A 22,588-nucleotide genomic window follows, 5' to 3' on the forward strand; every position below is an offset into this window, starting at 1 on the left:
TGTTATTAAAAGGATTCATAACTACAGTTATTGCAGCCATGTCATGGAAACATTAAGTATGCAGAGTCTCGGGACTCATTATACAGGACTTTACTAGGTCTTAGAAGAAGCTGGTGATGCAGAACTTGGCTCTTCAGCCTCTCACCTCCTGGGAGGAGACTCTAAGCAGTGGTGGTGGGGGCAGCTCTGCTTTCACCCTCAGAGAGGAGTGGTGATGTCGTGGAGATCATCTCTGGTCTCCTTCTTCTAAGCACCTTTTTGGTGCCTGGCTTCCCCAGGAGCATCAAGCTTGCCTTTGTGGGAGCTGGAGAGGGAGTCCAGTGATTGCCTTTTGTCCACCTCTGTACCGTGTGTATCTTTCTACCCAATTCCTGAAACTCCTTTGATTGGGAGCAGTTCTTCCCCATCTAGACATCAAGAGCTTGCGAAGCACACCTCCACCGCTGGAAGAAATGAATTTTCCCTTACAGACCACCAGCCATCACTCAACAAGTGCACCTGCTCGTTTAACTTCCTATAGTATGAAGTTACACAGTCAGAGAACTTGATGAGTAGTAGATATCACCAAAGAGAACTTAAATCATTTGATTTTTGTCTTTTTGGAAGCCTCTAGTAAATTCAGAGTCTTAGGTCACTGAGAAAAGTATATCCTCAATTACCTTTAGGATATGCTTTTATATTTACTTTTCTCAGCCATTATTTCTGAGGTTGAAGCAATCAATTTATGAGTTCACTAAGCTTCATTTTTTAAAAAATATAACAAGACTATGCGTGATGGACAGTTGGCCGCACAGGCGAGGGCTGTGGGGCTCAGGTGAGCGGGGGTGGTCAGAACTATTCTGATGGGGCAGGGGGAGCAGTGGCAATGCATGCCTTTGGCACCCCACACCTCTCTGGAGGCTCACTCTATCCCCCTCAGAGCCCCTCTGAAGTTCTGTGGGGACAGCAGAGCAGAATGACTTGCCCCATTTCACAGTGGGGCAATCGTTCTTTTTGCTCAGAACTCGGTGCTTGAATCTGTGCTCTGCTTCTTTGTTTTCATTATACACCCAGAAGATGGCCAAGGACAACCGTGAATTGTCAGTTTTCTCTTGATTTTGTTTTAACGGTTAACCATCTCGTCTTCACGTTTTCTTTGGCCTGGAAATGCTCTGTTTGACCCAGCAGCGTTGCTGGAATAACAGCCATTAGACTCAGTCCACAGTTTTCCCAGTGCTTATAAGCCAAATACATCATCCTGTGCATCTGGATTTCCTTGGTCAGACTTTGAAAATTAGGTTCTGGGAGCCATGAAAGAAAGACAACAGAGGCAATTTACTCCACTTTCTGTGTTGGCTAGTTGAATCATTAGATGGAAAAATTTTTAGCATGAAACACACTCTACATGATCATACCAAAAGCATTTGCTTTAAGATTGGGCAGTTAGCTGAGTTAAACAGAGCTAGGTTTTGAATCCTTTTAAAAAATCTGATTTCTTTCAAGCTGTGTGTGATATTTCAAGTATTTATGGTATTAAGACTTCCCAGGTGGCGTTAGTGGTGGAGAACCCGCCTGCCAATGCAGGAGACAGTGCAGGGTGCATTAGATCCCTGGGTCGGTGTGATCCCTGGGTCGGGACGATTCCTTGGAGGAGGAAATGGTAACCCACTCCAGTATTCTTGCCTGGAGAATTCCATGGACAGAGGAGTCTGGCGGGCTACAGTCCATGGGGTCGTAAAGAGCCGGACACGACTGAAGTGACATAGCACGCATGGTGCTCTTGATCATGTCGTAGTTAAGCCTAGGTTTTGTCCCTCTCGCTAAGCTTAATGACTGGTTATTTGCATCAAGCCTAAAACAAAATGAAGCAAAATCACTAGTTAGTGGCATAGCTGATGTTTTCCTATAAAATAATAGAAATGTTCTCAGACCCAAGCTTGCATTTTGAAGCATTAGTGGGGTTGTAAAAATCTGATTTTCTTTACCATCATACCTCATGGGTTGAAATAAGCAATTCCTTGAAGACCAGCCATAGTAATTTCTGTGTATGTCAGAATTGAGAAGTATAGTTTGATCAGAGTAGATGCTCTGGAAACAAGAGCTGAGCAGATTCCATAGCATGCCCTGCAGGAGCCTCCGTGGTCCCTCCCGCACACATTCTCAGCCTCATCCTTCCCCACATCTGTCTCTTCCTCCGTCACCACCCACGAGACTGTGTTCTGAAGTCCCCATGTTTATTAACACATAGCTTCTACCTCTGCTCTGCTGCAGGTTTCCTGAAGACAGGGTCCATGCTGGATTCATTTCTGTGTTCATCGCAACATTGCTTATCACAAACACAGGGTGCTCAATGACTGTGGCTGGAAAGATGGACGGAAGGGGAGAGGAGAGAGGGGGGAAAGAAGGCAGGAACGTGCAAGGAAGGGATTGCACTCCACTCATCAACATCCATTGTTGTTGTTGTTCAGTTGCTAACTTGTGTCCGACTGCTTTGCAATCCCATGGACTATAGCCCATCAGGCTCCTCTGTCAATGGAATTTTCCAGACAAGAATACTGGAGTGGGTTGCCATTTCTTTTTGCAGGGGATCTTCCCAACCCAGGGATCGAACCCATGTCTTTGGAATTGGCAGGTGGATTCTTTACCGCTCAGCCACCAGTGAAGCCCCAACATCCATTATTTAGTCTAAAAGTTAAAAAAAAAAATTAAAAATTTCAATCTGCTATCGAAACCTTCTGAATCCTTGTTTTCCAGTCAACCAGTTGTGATATGATACAGTATTTCTCACACGTATACCTTCGTTTCTCCAGGACGAGCCTGCACCCTGGTTGTGTTGTGGAGAATCTGCTGGGGGGTGGGTGTCGTGTATCAACTCATCTTTCTGATTTCAAGTGGGAGCTGTGGATTGTCAGCACTTCTACATGGTATTGGTAGGCCTTTTATCTAGCTCTTGTATCTCCATGTTCTTGCTTGTAATAATGGAAAAAACACTTGTTTTACCTCATGAGATTTCTTTGAGGACCAAATAAAAGAATGTTTCTGAAAGCACTTTGGAAAGGGCGAAGTGTTACCTAGACAGATAGAAGGATATATTCCTGCTGTTGCTGTTAGTGACCTGGTACCTGGGGGTTTTTCTCAGCCTGTGGAAGCTCTTGATCTGGGTGTGTCCTTATTGCTTACAAAAGAGGTGAGGTGATATCTACAATTATTATTTATTTCACCAGTTAGATTGATGGCAACATTTATGCTGCTGATTACATTGGTGAACACTGCCTTCAAAACAGGAAAGTGACCTTTATTTCTTCTTGAATCTGCTGCTACCCTGGAAGATCAGCCTAGGAAAGAAAAGTTTAGTTTATCATGGGCAGATGTGTTGGTCAAACACATGAAAATTAATTCTAGTTAGTCGTATCTTTAAATTTTATGTGGTGTTATTTGCTCAGTTGTGTCCGACTCTTTGCGACCCCATGGACTGTAGCCCACCAGACTCCTCTGTACATGGAATTCTCCAGGCAAAAATACTGGAGTGGGTTGCCATTCCCTTCTCCAGGGGATCTGCCCAACCCAGGGATCAAACCTGTATCTCCTGCATTGCAGGCAGATTCCTTAGCCTCTGAACCTACAGGAAAGCCCAAATAAAAGATAATGAATAACATAAACATAATAATTTTAAGATTCAAAGCAGTGCTCATTTTCTAGCCTTCTTGTTTCTCTCCCAGATAAGAGCATGATTATTTGAAAATTTATGCTCCGTATGTGTTTGAAACATGTTCATTTCTTCTTTGGCATGAGAATCACTTTCCAGTGATAGCCAAAGAAGTTGAGGCTTCTTTGCACCAGGACTTGGGTTTGGAAGGTCTGCTTCTTTATCAGTGCTCAGACTGCACTCCTCAATCAGCTTTGTACAAAATGACATAGAGTGGTCCTGAGCAGACCATCAGGGGGTATAGGGAACTCCTTATATTTCCACCTGAGCAAATACAGGAATCAAAATTCAGGAGGAAACAACCACAGTTTCTATTTAATAGGGAGCAATTTATGATACGGAACAGCTGATAGACACCTACAGACAACACAAGGCAAGACAAGTGAGCGAAACAAACCGCTGAGAGCAGAGTACCCCTTGGAAATAGATTTCAACAGCAGTGACGATAATCACTTGTCAATCAAGTCCTGGGTAGCAATTTAGTTTGCAGTCTTTGAACATATTGGTGCAAATGATACGTGTCTGATACACCAAAGAGGAGAGTGAGAATGATTTGGGTTTATTCACGCTCAGAAACTACCCCAGTTTCTTTCTCCGGAAATGATTTTCAAATTTTGATATTGAGCAGGAGGGAAAAAAACATGATTCAGAAAGAGAGCACCTGAGACTCCGAAGCCTGCAGCCTGGAGAGAGCACAGGTGTCATAGTTGAGATGTGACTCTTAGAAGAGCTGAGAAGTCATCCTTATTACTCACTTCATGCTAACTGCAAAGAGTGACGGGGCGCCGGTCCATTCCGTGAGTTCACTTGTGGAATAAACCCCTCAATAGTCCCTCATCGTGGGGAGGAACTTGTTCTCATTCGTATTTTATTAATTGAGGTATAATTTGCATACATAAAAAATCACTTTTTTGTGTGTATAGTTCTGTGAGTTTTCATCAACACATAGAATCATATAACTACCCCCACAGTCAACAGTGGGGAGAGTTGCATTACCCTTCCTGTGTTCTCGGGCCCCTCTGTAACTCCTGTCCTCATCCCCAGCCCCTGGAAACCACTGGTCTGTTTCAGTACTGACGGTTTTCCCTTTCTCACAGTGTCACAGAGATGAGATCAGGCAGTATGCAGCCTTTTGACTCCAGCCTCTTTCACTTAGCATTAATGCACCTTAGATTCATCTGTGCTGCGGCATGCATCAGTATTCATTCCTTTGTACTGCTGAATACTAGTCCATTGGGTGGATATACCACAGCTTATTGATCCATTCACCAGTTGAAGGTGTTTCCATTGTTTCTAGTTTGGGGCATTTGTGAATAAAGCTACTATAAACATTCATGTGTAGATTTTCATGTGAGCATATGCTTTCATATCACTCATTTTCACTTCTAGCGAGGAATAAATTTGCAGGGTTGCATGGTAAGAGTATGGCCAACTTTCATAAGATAAACTTTTATTTGAAATTTCCAAACTTTTTACAAGCTGACTATGCCATTTTTGCATTCCCACTAGCAGCAGGAGTTCCACTTGCTTCAAATCCTCACCAACACTTGATATTGTTTATCTTTTAAATTTTAATTTTAGTGGATGAGTAGTAGTATTTCATTGTGACTTTAATTTGCATTTTCCAGAAAGTTATAACCAACCTAGATAGCATATTAGAAAGCAGAGACGTTACTTTGCCAACAAAGGTCTGTCTAGTCAAGGCTATAGTTTTTCCAGTGGTCATGTATGGATGTGAGAGTTGGACTGTGAAGAAAGCTGAGCGCCGCAGAATTGATGCTTTTGAACTGTGGTGTTGGAGAAGACTCTTGAGAGTCCCTTGGACTGCAAGGAGATGCAACCAGTCCATCCTAAAGGAGATCAGTCCTGGGTGTTCATTGGAAGGACTGATGCTGAAGCTGAAACTCCATTACTTTGGCCACCTCATGGGAAGAGTTGACTCACTGGAAAAGACCCTGATGCTGGGAAAGATTGAGGGCAGGAGGAGAAGGGGACGACAGAGGATGAGATGGTTGGATGGCATTACCAACTCGATGGACATGGGTTTGAGTAAACTCCGGGAGTTGGTGATGGATAGGGAGGCCTGGCATGCTGCGGTTCATGGGGATGCAAAGAGTTGGACATGACTGAGCGACTGAACTGAACTGAGCTGAATGGCTAATAATGTTGAGTATCTTTTCATATGTTTATTTGCCATCTGTATATCACTTGGAAAGTAACATTTCAATTCTTTTGGGTCATTTTTAATTTTATTTTGTCTTACTAAGTTGTTGGAATTATTTTTGTATTCTGAATGAACTTTCTGTATATATATATTATGTATATATATATTGCAAATACTTTCTTCCAGGCTGTGATTTGCTTTGCCTTAACAGTGTCTTAAGAAAAGCAAAAGTTTTACATTTTGATGATTTATCCTTTTTAGGGAATACATGGTTTTCATCTCCTGGTTAAAAATCTTTGCCTAATCCAAGGTCACTGAGAAGTTCTATATTTTCTTCTAGACATTTTATAGTTTTAGCTCTTACAGTAAGTCTGCTATCCATTTTGAGTTCATTTTTATATATAGTATGAGATAAGGTTTGAGGTTCTTTTTTTATATAGACCATCATTCTAAACACCATTTCTTAAAAAGATTATTCTCTCAGTGTTGACCTGTCTTGGTGCCTTTGTTGAAAATCAGTTGGCCACATGTGTGTAGATCTGTTTCTGGATTGTGTTTTGTTTCATTAATCTATATGGTTGTCTTTAGGCCAATACCACATTGTCTCTATTTCTGTAGCTTTATATGAGTCTTAAAATCAGGTAGTATAAGTTTTCCAACTTTGTTCTTTTTTACAAAATTGTTTCAGCTGCCCTAATTTCTTTACATATTCATATACATTTTAGAACTCATCAATTTCTATGAAAAGGGCTGGTGGGGTTTGGATTGCAGAACTCTGTAGTTTTTGCATTTACAGAGCAGTTGATGGAGAATTGACCTCCGAAAGATATTGAGTCTTTTGAAAAATGAGTGTAGTTTATCTCTCTATTTAGATCTTATTTCATTTCTTTCAGGAAATGTTGCAGTTATTAGCATTTAGGTGTTTCATACACTTTGTTGAATTGTCCCTGTCTCTCATGTTATGCTATTAAAAATGATATTTTTGAATTTCAGTTTCTAGTTGTTATGACTAATATATAGAAATACAGTTGACTTTAAAACATCTTTTAAAGGTATCTTGTTGTTATTAATTTCTTATTTGACACCATTGTATTTTAACTACATGCACTGGATGAATTCAGTAATTTAAAATTTGTTGAGCCTTGTTCTATGACTCAGAATTTGATATCCTTTTATAACTGTTTTCTGTACATCAGAGAAGAATGTGTTTGTTGCTATTGTTGGGTGAAGTGTTCTATAATTATCTGTGGATAGTTAGGTGGATTTGGTTACTAGCATTCAAGTCTTCTCTGTTTCTGTTGAATTTTTCCCTCCTTGTTCCATCAACTATAGAAGTGGTCTTGAAATCTCAAACTGTAATTGTGGATTATCTGTTACACTTTTAGTTCTGTTGGTTTTTGCTTCAGGTACTCTGAAGCTGTTGTTATTAGGCGCATACACATTTATGATGTTTATATCCTATTGATAAACTTGACTCCATTATAATTATAAAATGTCCCTCTTTCTGGCAGATAACATCCTTTTTTTCTGACAACTACCTTGTCTGGTATTGATTCTCTAGCTTTCTTTGGATGAGCATTAGCATGGTACATCCTTTTGCATCCTTTTACCTTTAACCTTTCTGTTTCTGTATATTTGAAGTAAATTTTTTGTTGACATCATAGTTGATTCATGTTTTCTTATCCAAATGAACAATCTCTGACTTTTTACTGCTGTATTTAGAGCATCTTCTATTTTATATGATTATCAATATGGGTGAGTTTAAATCACCCACTTTGCTTGTTGTTTCCTACTTGTCTCCTCTGCTTTTTGTTCCTTTTTCTTCTCTTTTACTGTTATTTTATATTAAAAGGTATTAGGATTTCATCTTAGGTTTATTATTAGTTTATTAGTTATGCTTTTTTATTTTTACTTTAGTAGTTGCTCTTGGGTTTTAAAACATATATCCTTAAGATGGTTTGCCTTCAAATAATATTATTTTTTCTTATCACATTTAACATAAGCACCTTATGACAATCATTTCCATATTCTCTCTTAGTCTTTGTGCTATTGTTACCATATACTTTATTTCTATGTATTTTATAAACTCCATTTAAAATAGTTATGTCTTTTAAGGACATTAAGAATGAGAGAATGCTTTTTATTTTTATCTGTATATGTACAGGTTTTAGTTCTCATCTTTTGAATAGATCCAAATTTCCATCTGGTCGCATTTCCCTCCTGCCTTAAGTTTTTCCTGTAACACTTCTTCTAGTGCTAGTTGGCTGATGATGGATTAATTTAGCATTTACATGTTTGAAAAAGTCTTTCACCCTCACTTTTAAGAGACAGTGTGTCCAGATAAAGAATTCTGGGTTTCCTTTTCCTTTCAGTAAAGATGTTGTGCTAACGTCTTTTGGCTTGCATGGTTTCTGATGTGTGGATCTGCTATCATTCTGGTCTTTGTTCCTCTGTAAAATGTATCCTTTTTCCTTTGGCTGCTTTTATGATTTTCTTTTAATATTGGTTTTCAGCAGTTTGATCATCATGTTCCTTGGTGTGATTTTCTTCACATTTCTTGTACTTGATATTTTCTGAGCTTCTTGGTTTTAAGGTTATGGTTTTTATTGCATTTCCAACATTTGGCCCATGATTTCTCTCTCTGTATATTACTTATATGTCTTTATATAGATGTGTATTTTGCACTCCCCTTTCTCTTTCCTTAACGCTCTCTGCTGATTAAATCGGCCACAGAGGGGTTTAATTCCTATTTCTTCTCTCTCTAGTGTGTCCCTTTGTTTCCTGTTGCATTTACCACAGTTCAGGTCCTCATTGTTTCTCTTCTTGTCTGTTGCAAAAACTTGTCTTTATTTTGCCCCTCTCCAGTCCTCCTTCTGTATCCCACACGATCCATCACAGTGAGTTTTCTGAAATGTGCTCTGCTTAACACCCTTCAGGGGTTGCCTACTGCCTATAGAACGCACTGAGACTCCACCGCGTGGTCCGTAGAGCCCTCATCCGTCCCTGCTCTGTGGCCTTCCCCCGTGCCACCCCCACCCCACTGATGGCTCTCTGAAGTGCCTCCCGTTCCCCAAGTGCATCGTGCATTCCCATCTGTGTCCACACTCGTGCCTTTGTTCTGAGACCTTCCTGCCTCCCTTACCTTGCGCCTATAAACGCCTGCTCAAGTTGACATACCTCCTCTGTGAAGCCTAGTAACTTGTCATCCCTCTCCAGCTCCTTTGGACCTTGAACATGCTCTGTTGTCTTGCAGTCATTGTTTATTAGTCATCCTCTAGGCTGACTTAGGAGAAGGCAACGGCAGCCCACTCCAGTACTCTTGCCTGGAAAATCCCATGGACAGAGGAGCCTGGTGGGCTGCAGTCCATGGGGTCGCTAGGAGTCGGACACGACTGAGCGACTTCACTTTCACTTTTCACTTTCATGCATTGGAGAAGGAAATGGCAACCCATTCCAGTGTTCTTGCCTGGAGAATCCCAGGGACAGGGGAGCCTGGTGGCCTGCCATCTATGGGGTCGCACAGAGTCGGACACGACTGAAGCGAGTTAGCAGCAGGCCGACTTATGTGTGGGTAGAGACTGTATTGTATTTCTTGTTAAATACTTAGTAACGGCACGTAGCAAGCACTTAGTAAGGTGTCTGAGTAGATTGATGATTGGTATTTAGTAGGTATTGAGACCATTCTTCTTAAAATAAATTGAACTCAAATTTAAACATAACACATGTATTAAAAATACATAATTATATTTTGAGAGCCTACTATGTTACAGACACAGTGTTAGGCACGTTCCATACCTCACCTCTTGTGTTCACAACAGCGGTACAAGGAGTTTTAGCCTCAGGCGTGTCCCACTCATGGGAAATTTAAGTTTGGAGAGATTATGAGCAAGGCTGTGCAGATAGAAAATGGCAGAACTGGATTTCAAACTCACATATATGTCATGTTTTTTCCTCCTTACACGCATATGAGGAGTTCTGCCACATCACTAATGATAGTTCTATCATATTATCTAGGTTTCCAGTAAGAGAGTTACAGCAGGAATTGTGTAGAGAACAGTGTGGATCATAGTATGGACTCAGAAAACTGATGTTACAGACGAAAAAGAAGTCTATCTAAAAGGCTATTGTGTGTGTCTGGAAAGAGTTCTTTGGTAGACTGTTTAGCCTACAAACATCCAGTGCTTCTGTCTTGTCTCATCTGTCATACGGCCGTGTGACGGGCAGTCTTGAGATACAAGTCACAGAAATCTTCCCAAGCCATGGGATGTGGAGTTTCCTACAGGGGGGGGTGAAGAGGCTTTAGGCAGTGACTTGGGGAACAGTGGAGGGAAGGAAAGACTCTGGAGGTGCCAGCTATGCTAACCAAAGATTCAAGGGGCTCAGAACCCTTAGTCATCATGACAGCTTTGGCTGGGGCCACTTGCCTCCACCCAGTCAGCTGCCTGTTGGACCTTATCTCTTCTTAGGTTCCCCTCAAGGCGACCATTGATTTTTAGCCTAATTGCAATCCACCCCCACCCCTCCAGCTTAAAAATGTTGAGTGTACTGGTCTCAGTGTAGTGGTTGAGTGTAAAAATGGAGTGTAGTGGTCTCCAGAAGCTGCAGGGGTTGTCCTTTTGTACATAAATATCATGATTTTAAAATTTATTCTGTACTACTGATTTCAGAATAAAATTTACAAAGGCATGGTTCTTTCCTCTCTGGACTTAATATTCTAGAAAAGAGTTAAACTCTGGTTTTGGTGTTTTAATTCTAAAATTTTCTGCTGTGTGTGCTGGGGGTGGAGAGCTTTGGTATTTGACAAAAGAAGGGGAACTTTCGTTGCAGCAACTCTGTTTTCCACAGTGTTGGCACAGAGGGATCTGAGGACAGTGTCAGTTTAAATGTGCACTTGGGGACAATTCTTGACCTGTCCCTCATCATCTCAGAAGAGTTGCAAGTGGTGTACGAGGAAGCTAAGTATGCCACCTCAACTTTTTTTTTTTATTTATTTTTATTAGTTGGAGGCTAATTACTTTACAATATTGTAGTGGTTTTTGTCATACATTGACATGAATCAGCCATGGATTTACATGTGTTCCCCATCCCGATCCCCCCTCCCACCTCCCTCTCTACCCGATTCCTCTGGATCTTCCCAGTGCACCAGGCCCGAGCACTTGTCTCAGTCATCCAGCCTGGGCTGGTGATCTGTTTCACCCTAGATAATATACATGTTTCGATGCTGTTCTCTCAAAACATCCCACCCTCGCCTTCTCCCAGAGTCCAAAAGTCTGTGCTGTACTTCTGTGTCTCTTTTTCTGTTTTGCATATAGGGTTATCGTTACCATCTTTCTAAATTCCATATATATGTGTTAGTATGCTGTAATGGTCTTTATCTTTCTGGCTTACTTCACTCTGTATAATGGGCTCCAGTTTCATCTATCTCATTAGAACTGATTCAAATGAATTCTTTTTAATGGCTGAGTAATATTCCATGGTGTATATGTACCACAGCTTCCTTATCCATTCGTCTGCTGATGGGCATCTAGGTTGCTTCCATGGCCTGGCTATTATAAACAGTGCTGCGATGAACATTGGGGTGGACGTGTCTCTTTCAGATCTCCACCTCAACTTTTTGAATAGCCTGTGGACCTATATTTAGTGTTTCTTTTAGTCTAGGTAGGTGAAAGAAAAGGTAAGCTCAGCTAATAAAAAGAAATTTGCTTCTAAGGAGGATACATTATGCTGCAAATTGGAAAAAATTAGAACTTTTAATGTAGTTGCATTCTCTGCCTTAGGTCTTACATGATGTTGTAATGAAGATTTTTTTGGGTCTTTAAAGAAATAATCTATTAGCATGACTTATTCTTATCATAACAAACAGGTACCTAGATTTTGGCAGTGGGTGGAGGGTAGTGATCGTTTCTGGAGCCCTTCATGTGATATCAGGTAAGGAATTATTGGGTCAACTCACACATAAAAACAGTTGACCTACATTAATACTGACCTTAAATTATCCCAGTAGGTATAATTGCTACTCTCCTTGCTGCCACAAAGGAGGTCACTTATTTTCTTTTTTGTAATCACAAAAATAAATTTTATTTAAGTGCTGACTTGTTGCCAGAATTTCAAAAACTAAATCTTGGGTGTATACCATGGACTAATGGTGTTGCAACTCTTATGGAGAGTGGAATTGCTTACTTCAAGTTTATTGAAAAGTTTCTTAAGTCTGTTCTTTTAGGGGAAGTATTGTGTTTGGTGGACTTGATAGCATTTCTTATTACCTTTCCATTATATTTTTAGAATTCTCCTAAGAAGTCAATTAAAGATATTCAGGGGGAGGATTTCTAAAAAAAAAACAAACAGTGTCAAAGACAAAGATTAATCTGTCATTTTAAATAGGTATGGTAGTAAATAACCTAGGTAGAACTAGAAAGAATATTTTTGTTGAAAGGTTGCTGCATACATTGGTAATATATTTTGTGTGTACTTCTGTTGGAAAATGTTGGTGGTGTTGTTTAGACTCATTGGCAACCCCATGGACTGTAGCCCGCCAGGCTCCTCTGTCGAGGGGATTGCCCAGGCAAGAATACTGGAGTGGGTTGCCATTTCCTTCTCCAGGAGATCTTACCAGCTCAGAGATCAAACCCTCGTCTCCCACATTGAAGGTGGGTTCTTTACTGCTGAGCCAGCAGGGAAGCCCCTGTGCTGGAATATCAAATGATAGATCGTATACCTTGCAGTGACACATTGAACTCCCGTTGTTAACTAGGCTTCAGGGGAAATGAATGCAGTCATTTATCCTAGAGGGCTCTGTGGGAGACAGATACCTTTACTCAAGTAGTAGGCAGAATAAGAACATAGCATAACTTTATTCCTAAAATGCCTCTTCTGATTAATCTGAATTAAGAACCTAAAAGTGGAAACACAAATAAGGTCTCACGGGAATGAAGATACACACTTCTTGAATCACTGTATTCTTACCCTCTTGTGATGAGCCTTCTGATAGCCTCTTCCCTGGGCTAATATTGATAGTCTGAGGATGCTTTGTGGAAATCCTAGGTGAGTTAGGGATCCAGGATAGATCTGGAAGATTCATTTATAAATGTATTTTTTGTCAATTGGTTAATTAGTTTGTTATTGTAGATTGTTAATATTTGACCTATTGACTGGATATTTTGGCAGACTGACCAAGTTCATCAAGTGGAGAGGGTAGCGATTTTTCACATGGATATTTGGATTAATGGAGTTCTCTGCACTCAATTTAAATTTAATATTAAGTTTAAATTTCTGGCCACTGCGTGCTATCCTTATTGGAAAATAGGAACACTTAAAAAGTTTTGCTACTGCCTGCGAGGACTTTAATCAACTATTCTCTTGACTGACAGATATTTATTGAACTTTTATTGCATTCAATAAACTGTGCCGTGGAGTAGCAGAGCAAGAGATGACAGAAAAGGAGGACATGCTCTCTGTGCTCAAGATGTGTCTTTAGCAGAGCAGATAGCTGAATCAGTAGTTGGGGAGTAAGTACATTGATAAGTGATGCTCATAATTTGTAATGAAATTTAAAAAGGAAAATCAGTGGGACTTAGTGTTGTCTCTCTCCCGTATCACCATAGGCTAAAATAGCCAGGTATATAGTAAGTCCTCTATGCACCCTTGTTGAATGAATGACCAAGCAACCATGTATTTTACATGCAGTTAGAGTTTTTTGTAATCCAGTGGAAGTTCATCCCTTTTGGCTGGGTTAGCCAAGGAAGGCTTTGTAAAGTAGGGGATTTAGTTATTGAGACAGGAAGGACTGCCTAGAGAAAAGGGATTGTGAAGACATTCCTGAGGAGATGCTGCAAGCTATCAGTGGAAGTGTGGCAGGGGTGGGTGGTCACCAAAGGTAGATTTTGAAAAGCTTTAGATGGCAAGTTTAAATTTTCCTGTAGAGACAATGGAGTGTAAAAAGGGATGTTTTAGAAATAGGAATCTAGAGGTGTTATACTAGATACATTGAAGAAGGGAGAAGTTGTAAAAAGCCCATGGATAAGGCTTGGTGATGAAGTGGATTGATGAGGAAGAGGAAGGAGTTAAAGATGCTGACATTCGTGTTTTGAGCTTGGTTGACTTGGATAGTGTAATAGTAAAAGCATAAACAAAAAAAGGAAAATCAGAAGGGAAAACTAACGTATTATGGGAAGATTTTTCTGTTTTAAATTTCTTAATATTTAAAATAACAGGGACACTTCATTGGGGGCTGAGAGAAATCACAGATCTTTTTGACCTGAGAGGCATCTTGGAGACTGAGTTATGATTAGATTCCAGTCCAGTGCTGTTATCTTATTGATCATGTATCAGTTGTGATGAGTGATGTTATCTTAGAGCTGCCTGGGATCAGAAAGAGCCCCAGGAATGCATTCTCTGGCCTAAATGCGGAGCACAAACAGGGTGGCAGATGTGGAGAGTCATTTACAGTGTGTTGAAGGGTACTTAAGGAGTACTCCTTCACTTAAAGTTTGGTTTCCTCTCAAATTTGAAGAGCCACTATAAAATAGTTCCAGGTAACACACCTGGAGGTATCTACACAGTATTAACACTGTGTTATAAGATTGGCAGAATCCTTTAAATATTAGGCGATGTACTCATTCATTCTTACTAATAAAAACAGTCTTACTGTTGTTGTTGGTCAGTCGCTCAGCCGTGTCCGACTCTTTGCGACCTCATGGACTGCAGCACGCCAGGCCTCCCTGTCCTTCACCATCTCCCAGAGCTTGCTCAAACTCATGTCCGTCGAGTCGGTGATGCCATCCAACCATCTCATCCTCTGTCGTCCCCTTCTTCTCCTGCCTTCAGTCTTTCCCAGCATCAGGGTCTTTTCTCATGAGTCAGCTCTTTGCATCAGGTGGCCAAAGTATTGGAGTTTCAGCTTCAGTATCAATCCTTCCAATGAATGTTCAGAATTGATTTCCTTTAGGATGGACTGATTTGATCTCCTTGCAGTCCAAGGAACTCTTAAGAGTCTTCTCCAGCCCCACAGTTCTTGCTCCCAAATGTTGTATTAATAATGCTGCATTAATAATAATTTCTTTATCTTTCTTTTAATAATATCTTGACATATTTATGTTTAGTAAGTTCTGTGTAGATATCACTGAGTTGAAGCTCACTCAATTCCTGCAAATATTCTATCTAGGAACTTTTTAGCCTAGCTCTGGGGTGCCATATTGTCACTTTTGAGGAGGCAGCAGTTGCTAAGGCCCTTACTGGTAGCATGTCCAGATGGGCCTGTAACCCATCTCTCTTCTGCTTGGATGTTGCTGGGAATGATGGTATCAGCGTAATTGGCCTTGTTAAATAGAAGGCCAATTGGACATGTGTTAAATAGAAGTGGTGGGGCTCAGAAGGAGGGTTTAGGAGCCAGTTCTTACTCTTGGCATATATGCTTTTGTATTCCAATCCCTATTACATGTGAGGATAGAAAATAATGTCCATCTTCCTGCTCACACCCTTTGTGTCTGCCTGACCCAGACCCGAGGTTGTAAGTGTAACATTGGGCTTTTGGCTTCTGGAGGTCATGGATGTTATTCCAAAAACTGAGCTGACATTTACTGTGTGAGGATTCTAATTACTTTCTTTTTTTTCCGGCTTAATTGAGATATAATTGACATATAACATTATGAAAATTTAAGGTGTTCCCTGGTGATGATTTGATACTTATCTATATCTATAAATAGAGTGAAATGTTTTCTACAACAAGATTAGTTAACACATCTTTCGCTTCACATAATTATAGTTTTGTTTTTATGTTGAGAACGTTAAAACTCTATTCTCGTAGCACGTTTCAAGTTTAGCATACAGTATTGTTACCTATAGTCACAATGCTGTACATTAGATCGTCAGAACTTATTCATCTTATATTTGAAAGTTTGTTCCCTTTGACCAGCATATTTCCCTGCCTCACTCCCCGCTGGAGTGAAGGGCAACCTCCATTCTACTCTCTGTTTCTATCAGTTCAGTGTTTTTATTCCATAGGTAAGTGAGGTCATGCAACATTTGTCTTTCTCTGACTTATTTCACTTAACATAAGGCCTCAAGGTTTATCCATGTCACGAATGGCAGGATTTCTTTCTTTTTAAAGGATACACACCACATTTTCTTTATCCGTTCACCTGTTGATGGACTCTTGGGTTGTTCCCGTTTCTCGCTATCGTGAAATACATTACAGTGAACATTGGAGCACAGATACCTCTTCGAGATAGTGATTTCATTTTCTTCAGATATATACCCAGAAGTGGGATTGCTGGATCATGTGATAATTTTATTTTTAATTTTTTTAGGAAACTTCATACTGTTTTCCATAATAGCTGCATCAATTCACGTTTCTACCAGTAGTGTGCAAGGGTTCCCTTTTCTCTGCATCCTCACCAGCATTTGTTATTTTCTGTTTTTTCATAATAACCATTCTGACATGCGTGAAGTGGTGCCTCCCTGTGGTTTTGATTTGCCTTTCCCAATGATTAGAACATCTTTTCCTGTACTTGTTGGCCACTTGCATGTCTTCGTTGGAAAAATATTCAGATTCTCTGCCCACTTTTTAATAGGATTGTTTGTATTTTTGTCATGACGTTTTGAACATGAAATCAGACAGGTGATTTGCAAATATTTTCTCCTGTTCTGTGCTGGCTCTTCATTTTGTTGATCGCTTCCTTTGTTGTGCACAAGCTTTTTAGTTTGATTTAGTCCCACTTGTTGATTTCTGCTTTTGTCACTTGTTTTTCTGATGTCATATTCAAAAACAATCATTGCTAAAACCAATGTCAAGGAGCTTTTCTCCTGTGTTTTCTTCTGGGAGTGTTAATGGTTTCAGGTCTTACACTTCAGTCCTAAATTCATTTTGAGTTAATGTTTATGAATGATGTAAGATAGGGGTCAAATTTCTTTTTTTTTTTTTTTTTGGCATGTGGATATCCAGGTTTTCCAACACTACTTATTAAAGAGACTGTCCTTTCCCCATTATGTATTCTTATATCATTGCCATTGTCAAATACTAGTTGACCGTATATGTGTGAGTTTATTTCTGGGCTCTTAACTCCATCCCATTGGTCTGTCTGTTTTTCTGCCACTGCCATACTGTTTTAAAATCAGAAAGTGTGATGTTTCCAGCTTTGTTCTTTCTCATGATGGCTTTGGCCATCTGGGATCTTCTGTGTTTTCATATGAATTTTAGAATTTTTTAAAATTTCTGTAAATAAATGCCATTGTAATTTTGATAAAGATTGCATTGAATCTATAGATGGCTTTTGGTAGTATGGACATATTAACGATATTCACTCTTCCTATCCATATATATGGGATTTTTTTTTTCATTTATTTGTGTCTTCATTTTCTTTGATCAGTCTTACAGTTTTTTAGTACATAGACATTTCACTTCCTTGGTTAAATTTATTCCTTAATATTTCATTGTTTCTGATGCTATTTTAAATGGTATTATTTTTAAAATTTCTTTTTCAGATAGTTTGTTTTCCTGTATAGAAATGCAGCTGATTTTTGTATGTTGATTTTTTATCTGTAAACTTTACTGAATTCACTTATTAGGTTTAGTAATTTTTAGTATTTTCTGTACACAAGATTATACTGTCAGCAAACAGAGGTGTTTTTCTTTCTGATGTGGATGTCTTTTTTTTCTTTTTTTCTTTTTCTTTTTCTTGCCTGATTGCTCTTCCTTGTTCTTCCATTACTATGTGGAATAAGAGTGGTGAGGGTAGGCACTCTTGCCTTGTTTCTGATTTTGGAAGGAAGGCTTTCAAACTTTCACCATTGAATGTGGTGGGTTTGTCATCTATGGCCTTTATTATGTTGAGGTATGTTCCTCCATGGGCTTCCCAGGTGGCGCTAGTGGTAAAGAGCCCCGCCTGCCAGTGCAGGAGCCGTTAAAAAAAACCCTGGGTTCAATCCCTGGGTCAGGAAGATTCCCCTGGGGGAGGGCAAGGCAACCCACTCCAGTATTCCTGCCTAGAGAATCCCATGGACAGAGGAGCCTGGCAGGCTATAGTCCATTGGATCACAAAGAGTCGGGCACAGCTGAAGCAACTTGGCATGCACATACATGTTCCTCCATATCGAGTTTGTTGAGAGTTTTTGTCACAAAGGGATGTTGAATTTTGTCATGTGGGTTTTTTGTTTTTTTTTTTACCATGTATTGAAATGATTATGTGATTTTTAACCTTCATGTTGTTAATGTGGTATATCACATTGATTTATTTGCATATGTTGAGCCACTTTTATATCTCAGGGATAAATATCCCTTGATTGTGGTGTATGATCCTTTTAACATACTGTTGAATTTGGTTTGCTAGTATTTTGTTGAGTTTTTTGCATCCAAATTCATGAAGATATTTGCCTGCCCTTATTTTTTTTTCCCCTTATAGTATCCTTATGTGACTTTGGTATCAGGGTAATGTTGATCTCATAAAAGAGTTTGGAAGTGTTATATCCTCTTTAGTTTATTTTTTTCTTTCTGGCAGGGTTTGAGAATTGTTATTAATTCTTCTTCTTTAAATGTTTGGTAAAATTTAGCCATAAACCCAGACCGTCCTGGGCTTTTCTTTGTTGGAGGTTTTTGATTACTGATGTAATCTTAAATTTGTTATTGGTCTGTGGAAGGTTGTATGTTTCTAGATTGTCTGATTTGTGGCCTACAATTGTTCATAGTAGTCTCTTATGACATTTTTTAAAATTTCTGTGGTATCAGTTACAATGTTTCTGCTTTCATTTATAGTTTTGAATTCTCTTTATCTTCCTAAGTCTATTTAAATATCTCTTCTTTTTTGTTTTATCTTTTCAAAAAGACAGCCCTCTGTTCCATTGATCTTTTCTACTGTTTTTCTATTCGCTATTTCATTTATTTCTGCTCTGATTTTAATGTTCTTTCTGTTAACTTTGGGCTTAGTTTGTTCTTATTTTTCTAGCTCCTTGAGATATCAAGTTAGGTTGATTACTTGAGATTATTCTTTTTTCTTAATGCAGGCATTTATTACCATAAACTTCCCTTCTAGCTCTGCTTTTGCTGGATCATAAGGTTTGGTATCTTGTGTTTCCATTTTTGTTTGTTTCAAAATATATGTTTTTAATTTCTCTTTTGATTTCATCTTTGATTCGTTGGTTGTTCATGAGTGTTTGTTTAATTTCTACATATTTGTGAACTTTCCAGTTTTCCTCTTGCTATTGATGTCTAGTTTTATACCACTGTAGTCAGAAAAGATACTTAGTTTGATTTCAGTTTTTAAAAATTTGCTGAGACTCGTTTTGTGACCTAACAGTCTATCCTGGAGAATGTTTCATATGTGCTTGAGAAGAATGTATATTCTGGTGCTGTTGGATGGAATGTTCTTTATATGTCTCTTGGGTCCATTTGGCCTCAAGTGTAGTTCAAGTCCAATGTTTTCTTATTGATGTTCTGTCTGAATGATCTATCCATTGTTGAAAGTAGAGTGCTAAAATCCCCTACTCTTATTACATTGACGTCTATCACTCCCTTGAGATCTGTTAGCGTTTACTTAATGTACTTAGGTGCTTAGATGTCTTTGCTGCTGTCACTCATCTGCCTTTCTGGGTCCACGGTTCAGTGGAAGGAAATGAAGGACTGTATGGGCCTGAGAGGTGAGCCTCTAGTTTTTTTCTTTTACTCAGTTAAGGGAGACAGGAAGGAGAGTGAGTGCAAAATGTGCAGCATTCGAGCAGATGAGAACCAGCTCTTTTACAGAAATATGAGAAGATAATTAAACCTTGATCGTCACTAGCAGGGAAGCAAAATGGCCATCAAATACTAACATCTAGTAATTTACTGTCATAATCCTAATTCTTCTGTAAGAGTTTCCTATTTTTAAATTGCAGTGATAATTCTGAAATTAAAAAAAAAATACTAGTTTAACATGCTTATTTTAAACTAGTTCCTAGCAGTAGTAACCACCTGTGTCTTCACGGTAGTGCTGAGACTTTGTTAACAACTTTCCAGGCCAAGTGTTATAAAATCACTGATCATGGGTGCTGGGAAATCTCGGTTACCTAACATTTGATAGTGGTGAAGTATGAACAGATACATCTTGCTGGTGATTTCACATGTCTGAGTCTCCCGGTGGTGGGTACATGGACTTTGTAGTAATGATCAGCCTTGGATGAAAGAAAAACAAAAATCCCATGTAGAACTGGGGAACATCCAGCATTGCTAGGTAGAGTATTTTTAGATTGGGGCTAATGAACAGCTTTTCAACCTGAAGTCTTCAGGGACAGGCAGTCTGCAAGTACCAGATGAAAAGCCAAGTCAGTATTCTTGAATTTATAGATCCAATTTACCAGATTGAAGGACACTTGCTCCTTGTAACTCACTGAACTAGCTGGCCCCTGCATGCCGGGTTTCTATGGCAATACGATCTCAGTGACCTCTCTTCTCTGTTGTGGAATGTAGGTGATAAGAATGGAGGTGAGCCCGATGATGCTGAGCTGGTAAGGCTCAGCAAGAGGCTGGTGGAGAACGCAGTGCTGAAGGCTGTCCAGCAGTATCTGGAAGAAACACAGAACAAAAACAAGCCAGGGGATGGGAGCTCTGTGAAAGCTGAAGAGGCTGATAGGAATGGCACCGACAGTGACGACAGGAAGTGAGACCCACATGCAGGCAGGACCCCGCTGCCCCGGGAGAAGCACCCCTGCCCGCCTCTGCCGAGTCAAGGGACTCATTGCATTGTGCTGTCTAAGTGTCTTGTCCAGTCTGTGAAGATTGCCTAATACTTTTCCTGATTGATGTGTTTGCATTTCTGAAGCACAACAGAAGAGAAATGGAGAACTGGGACTCTCAGAGGAAATCAGTTTACGAAGGAAGCGTGGCCCGGGTTTCACTTGCCCCAGCCGTGGCTGGGGGGAGTGGCTGTGGGTTATGCCGGGTGGACTCAACTGAAAGACCACAGAAGAGGCCTTGACGGAGATGGAGTACTGCCACTTCGGTTGCTTAGCAGGGCATTTCACTACCTTATCTGAGGCCAGAACACACACAGAGCTAACAAGTGCTACGATTGAAATGATCACTGTTGAAATTATTATCCATAAGTTGGTCCACAGTGTTTCACGTTTGTCCTATGTGTGTTGTTCCTATGCATTACTTACAGTAAATTTGATTCTTGTAAATGATATATTTTGGTGAAATGCAACCTTTTCTATAAAACGTGGGCAGCATTTTAGAGGTTTCTTTTTAACCTTCTTTTGATAAGTCAGTATGCCATATTTAATGTTTTTTCATTGGCATTTGTACGTGAAATGTATCATATAATTTTTTTCCCATAGGCCCAAAACCTATTGGAATCCGGGACTTAATTAATGAAGCTTTGCGTCGAGAGAGGATGGGTCTGCAGTCCAAAGTGAAAGAGATAAAAGCACTTTTATTAAAGCCTGAGATTCAGGCCAAAATCAGGAGGGAGCTCTTTGAAGGAAGATTCATTAACAACAGTAATCAAGGAAACGATGTGGATTTCAGCACAACTTTAACATAAACTCTACATTGCTGCCATAGTACTAGAGTTTATGAAATCTTTTCAGCTCATTAAGTAACTCTTTGGTGAATACTAAAGAAGTATTCTGATAGTTTGCACAACAGCAAACCAACATTTGGTAAGGTTGCTTTGGAAAGAAAATTTCTTTCCAAAGAAAACTGAATTCTGCACTGTTATTTTTAAGCTAAACTTGTGTTTTAGAATGTTTATCTCTGTAATATCAAGATTCGTTTTATAGAAGAGACTTCTTAATTTAGCTGTTGTGAGATGTTCCTTGAGTCCTCACAGATAAAATATACAGACTGTGAAAAATCATTTACTAAAAAAAACAAAATAAAACCCATTATTTTAAGGGTCATTTGTTTCCTGTTGATATGACTTGGGTTGTTGTTCAGTCAAAAGAAGCATTGTTCACATGTATCTATATCTAGTGTTACTTTTAATGAGACTTTGAATGTTTATTGATCACTAGTACTTGAATGAACATTTATAAATGTAATTATTGCAGTCACTGGTTAAGAATGTTTTATAATTTCATATGTATTATTTTTCAATGATTGAAATATAGTTTGCTTTTTCATTTCTTACTGAATGTTTGGGGTTTTTATTTTCTACTTTTCTGAAGATAAGCTAGCCCATGTCTTATTGTATCCCGTATAATCTGAATTTGCTTGCACTGGTTCATTTTTAAAGAATATTCTTTAAAATTTTCCTTCCTATATGATAATCACTGGTAACAGCTTTTTCTATAATCATTGTAAAGTTGCTGCTACTGACAGATCATGATGGAGGGGGAAATTATTAGAGATCAAATATGTAATCATTTCAAAGATAAAATCCAGTTTACTCATGGATTTTTGCTATTTTTTCACTGGGTAAATTATATTACATTTATTTATAAGTGAGTTTATGCATTTTCATGCCTCTTAATAAATGTATTGTTTTCCCTTGTTGTCTTTCTTCATTTATTTTTTTTCTTCTTAGAATCTGAATATAGTGAAGTCAGAAATAGGGACTCTGATGGTTTCAGTGTTTTTTAAAACTATTTTGTATTAGATATAGTTGAATAACAATGTTGTGATAGTTTCGGGTGTACCGTAAGAGAAATTCAGTTGTACGTATCCATGTGCCTATTCTTTTTCAAATTCTTTTCTCACTTAGGTTGTTACGTAACATTGAGCAGAGTTCCCTGTGCAATACAGTAGGTCCTTGTTCAGTGTCTCTTAACTTTTG

At 39.2% G+C, this 22,588-nt stretch overlaps 1 protein-coding gene across 5 annotated transcripts in view; it reads left to right on the forward strand.

Moving 5' to 3' along the window:
• AKAP7 (A-kinase anchoring protein 7) overlaps nt 1–22,308 on the forward strand; it is a 134,909-nt gene extending 112,601 nt beyond the window's left edge. For 3 of the 5 annotated variants that reach the window (XM_043457292.1, XM_043457294.1, XM_043457297.1), the window contains one exon: nt 20,281–21,384. In XM_043457292.1, coding sequence (XP_043313227.1) covers nt 20,281–20,474 — 194 coding nt within the window. In that variant the 3' untranslated portion in view covers nt 20,475–21,384. Of the gene's footprint in view, nt 1–20,280 lie in introns of all 5 variants that reach the window. The other 2 variants (XM_043457291.1, XM_043457296.1) reach the window with 1 other exon arrangement.
• Nucleotides 22,309–22,588: the final 280 nt, after the last annotated feature.

The sequence above is a fragment of the Cervus canadensis genome, chromosome 33, assembly GCF_019320065.1.
Source record: "Cervus canadensis isolate Bull #8, Minnesota chromosome 33, ASM1932006v1, whole genome shotgun sequence".
Taxonomy (NCBI): domain Eukaryota; kingdom Metazoa; phylum Chordata; class Mammalia; order Artiodactyla; family Cervidae; genus Cervus; species Cervus canadensis.